The sequence below is a fragment of the Primulina huaijiensis genome, chromosome 8 (genome assembly GCF_012295235.1).
Source record: "Primulina huaijiensis isolate GDHJ02 chromosome 8, ASM1229523v2, whole genome shotgun sequence".
NCBI lineage: Eukaryota > Viridiplantae > Streptophyta > Magnoliopsida > Lamiales > Gesneriaceae > Primulina > Primulina huaijiensis.
Window position 1 is genome coordinate 3,639,790 of NC_133313.1, and position 3,948 is coordinate 3,643,737.

The 3,948-nt window shown below is 40.3% G+C and overlaps 1 protein-coding gene across 2 annotated transcripts in view; it reads right to left on the bottom strand.

The window, feature by feature from the left end:
* Positions 1-1,819: 1,819 nt before the first annotated feature.
* Positions 1,820-3,948, bottom strand: part of LOC140983258 (homeobox-leucine zipper protein ATHB-13-like) — an 11,266-nt gene continuing 9,137 nt past the window's right edge. Inside the window, exon 3 of one of the 2 annotated variants that reach the window (XM_073450218.1) lies at positions 1,820-2,510. In XM_073450218.1, coding sequence (XP_073306319.1) covers positions 2,139-2,510 — 372 coding nt within the window. In that variant the 3' untranslated portion in view covers positions 1,820-2,138. The remainder of the gene's footprint in view (positions 2,511-3,948) is intronic. The other variant, XM_073450219.1, reaches the window with a different exon arrangement.

Below are 3,948 nucleotides of genomic sequence, written 5' to 3' on the forward strand. Positions count from 1 at the left end.
CAAGAAACACGAGAACATTTGATTTCACCGATCGATTCATTTATCATTGCATTAAGAATGACACGATCGTAATAACTTTGTCCAAAAAATCAAGTTTATCATGACTTCAAGTCTTCAACATTATAATTTATTGCAGCAAACGTATAGTTTTTTTTTCATTTTTATCGATCCCAATCTTTTTACCCATACTCATTCTCAGATATTCAAAGCTGGAAATCAGAACATGGAGACAGTGGTGTCCATAATTTTGATCGTATGAAATGGTGGCTGCAGTTTCACGGTTTTCATAATTTTCGTAAATTAATAATTTTATATTATATGTGTGTGTGTGTGTGTGTGTGTGTGTGTGTACAGACAAATATAGATATTGTTCATGCAAAAACTGATGGGGGAAATTTGGTACTGTTGAATTCGACGTGTGTGACGGAAAATCACATGAACTCTTGCAGTGAAAGAGTGCCAGACCTCAAATCCATGGTCAAGAAAAAGTTTGTGGTATGTTTTTTTTCTTCCATTTGATTCCACAGTGATATGCATATTCGGACAGTTTTTTAAAAGACCTTATTAAATGTGTGTTTTTTTTATATTAAAAATATCCGTATCCTGACTCGAGCACTATTTTAAAAAACAAACAAAACGTTGGGTCGATTAATAATATTTATAAAAAAAACAAATATGACGTATAAATGTTTTCCTCTAAATTTTTTTATTGAGGTTGAACTTATATTGATGGATTTCAAATTCATGAATTTCAAATGTATTCAAATTTATTTTTGTTATTTTAGATATGCAAGACTATTAGATCATGAACTTCAAATCTATCATTTCTATGTTTATATAGTGTTTCATGTTAATTCAGATGGATTCAGTGGCGGGGCCAGAAATATGGTTCTGATCGGGCTAAAATTTTAAACGTTAGAATCTTTTAATATTTTAAATTGATCTACCCGGGCTAATATCATATTACTCCAAAATTTACATATAAATTTTTAAAAAAAATAAATGAGCCACCCGGGCTATCTTCATGTAGCTCCGCCCGTGGATGGATTTCAGAGTCACCAAATAATGGTGTAATTTGAAATTCATTATATTTTATGTAATTAATGTATAAATATTTAATGTGTGAATTTAAAATTTCATCTATTGTTTCATTATTAACAATAAAATTATAGTCGAAATCTATAAATCTCAATTCATCTGTTGAAGTATACCGACAGATTTTGGAACTTAGACCTATGTCTTCAAGCAACATAATTTAATTTAAAACCTCAAATTTATCGGAGATGACAAATTAAAGTCAATAATTCTATTCCATAACAATTATCTTTTCACTGTCACTTGTAAACTCGAGCAAAGAAAAACTTTTAGTGTAGTCTTCTTCATGAGTGACATTTTCCCAACTCTCCATCGTTTTCTCATGTTATCCTTCCATTTATCTCTTTGTCTTTTTCCCCTTACTGGGTTTTGAGCTTGATACTTTCTCTTTTATCAATACTACTTCCCAAAAATTTTAATCCAAATTTTTGTCCTACTTTTTGATTGATTGGTTGGTTGATTACTATTGAGAGCGACTTGAAGTCGATAAAAAAAAATTACCAAGAAATAGACTTTTCGAGGAAGGAACTTTCTTTTTAGGCTAATACGAAAAACTTGGGTAAAAAAATGTAATTTAAATCATGTTGATTTATAATAGACTATTGTTATTTAAGCCAATAAAAAATCACTGCGGAAAACTTAGGAATATATTCATTTTATTTTGATCGTGGAAACTATACCAAAATAATAAAAATACACTTTTGATTTTATAGATTTTTTTTTTGGTGGGCTTACATTAAAAAAAAACAAACAAACAAACGAACAAACTTGGTAGTAAAATGTGTGTAGGAATAAATCCCCATTCCTTTATTCCCTCCGAGGACTCTTACCTCTCCTCGAGTAATTGATACACATTTTCTACTACTTTGTACACCAACCCTAAAGAATATATCAAAACAAGAAACTCAATTAATCATTAAAAAAAACTTATAAAATATGATAACTTGATCATGATCCCATCTTGATCTCAAGAAAATGGGATTTCACCAATGATTCTGTAAACCAATTTAAAACTCGATTAAGGCGTCGGAAATATCGAGTTTTTAATTGAAATGGTGTTGCTCTAGCCATGGCCAAAACCCTGTCTGATCATCCATGCCGCAGAACATATTGCACAGGCTTTCTTCCTTCACAGCTTGGTCCATTTTCGGGACCTGATCAATTTCGGGTCTCGAATTGTTCTGGAAGAACTGTGCAATTCCATTGCTTTGCCGAAATGAAGATGGGAAGAAGGCCTTGTCTGTGGTGGGATTTATGGCTAATGGGCTGTCAATTGCTGGATTTCTTGAAATATCAAGTTTGATTTCTGAGCTGTTTACACTTCTGTTGCTGCAGGAACCTTCTGTTTCTTTGTTGAGATTGATGGATTCTGTTGGCTCCCTTGTCTTCAGTGCCAATATCTGCAAATCTTGAAACTGTTCAAAAAATATATATATATATAAATATTATAATATCAAAATGATTCAAATAATGGAGCAACCATCACATCTCAAACAAGATAAACAGCTCAACTTATGCATTTATTGTTGCGTGATTAATATTGTAACAATCATTATTTTAGGTTAATCGGACATCATTATACTTATTTACATGATCAATAAGATGCTAATTTTATCCTAACTCGAACTTTCTAACATGATCAATGATACTCACGGGAAATTTCGTGTCCGATCCCAACGAGCGTCACTAGTTCAGACGTGGGCTTTAAGATCACCCTGAGACTGAAATCAAGAAAAAGACCGTTAGAAGGGGGCCAGGAGGGTGTCCTGGCGTAGCCCCTCCGACGCTCAAGTCAGAGACTGAGGATATATGGGGGGAGCAGCTAAGGGCGCTGCTGAAAACAATATAGTGAATAATTCAACTGAACGCTCAAACCTGGTATTTATAGGGGGATGCCTGGGCTCGTCATGGGCCCTTCACCTGTGGGCCCTAGATATGGGCCGGATCTCGATGGGCTCATCCATGGGGTATCACCAGTCTCCCCCTCCCGAGTCGAACTGAATCGTAGGTTCAAAGTTCGATTAACTGTGTTGTCCTCGGTTTATCGGCGATGAGGACGTACCATGCCAGAAAAATTAATTTCGTTTGTCGTTAACGAACGATGTTACCACTGCGAAAATTACGGGGATCGACCTGCCCGGTCAGGTCGCGGGGATCGACCTGCCCGGTCAGGTCGTGGGGGTTTGGGGGCAACGCCCCCAAAAGCTCTTCAGAAGATTTGGAGACAAATCAAATCGTGATCTTGTACTGAAAAGAAAGATATCAAACCGCAATCCTGTTCTGAAAGGAAAGATTTGGTTCGTGTTTCCCCTATAAATACTGGTCACCCCCTTATTTCATTCTCACTTCTCCCCTACTCAATTTCCTCGCAATTCATTCATTAGCTCTCCCCAGCCTGCGCAAGCCACCACACCACACCATCAAGCACGCCGCGTCCGAGCTGCTCTCGCTGCGCCCGAGCCCACGCTCGCCCTCGCGCACCACAGCTCGCCTAGCCGCAGCGCGCCCCTGTGCACACGCTCGCCTTCGCGCGCCCAGGCTTGCCCCACCGCAGCGCGCCCCTGTGCACCCAATCGCCTTCGCGCGCCCAGGCTCGCCCCGCCGCAGCGCGCCCCTGCGCCCAAGCTCGCCCCGCCGCAGCGCCCGCGCTCGCCCCAGCCGCGCGCACGCTCGCCGCTCCGTAGTGCGCCCCAGCGTTCACACCCGCGCGCACGCTCGCCCTTGCCGCAGCGCGCACACGCTCTCCTCGCCGCAGCGCCCGTGCTCGCCCCTGCCGTGGGCACGCTCGCCCTCGCCGCAGCGTGCACACGCTCGCCTCGCCCCTGCCGCGCCTGCGCTCGCCCCTGCCGCGCC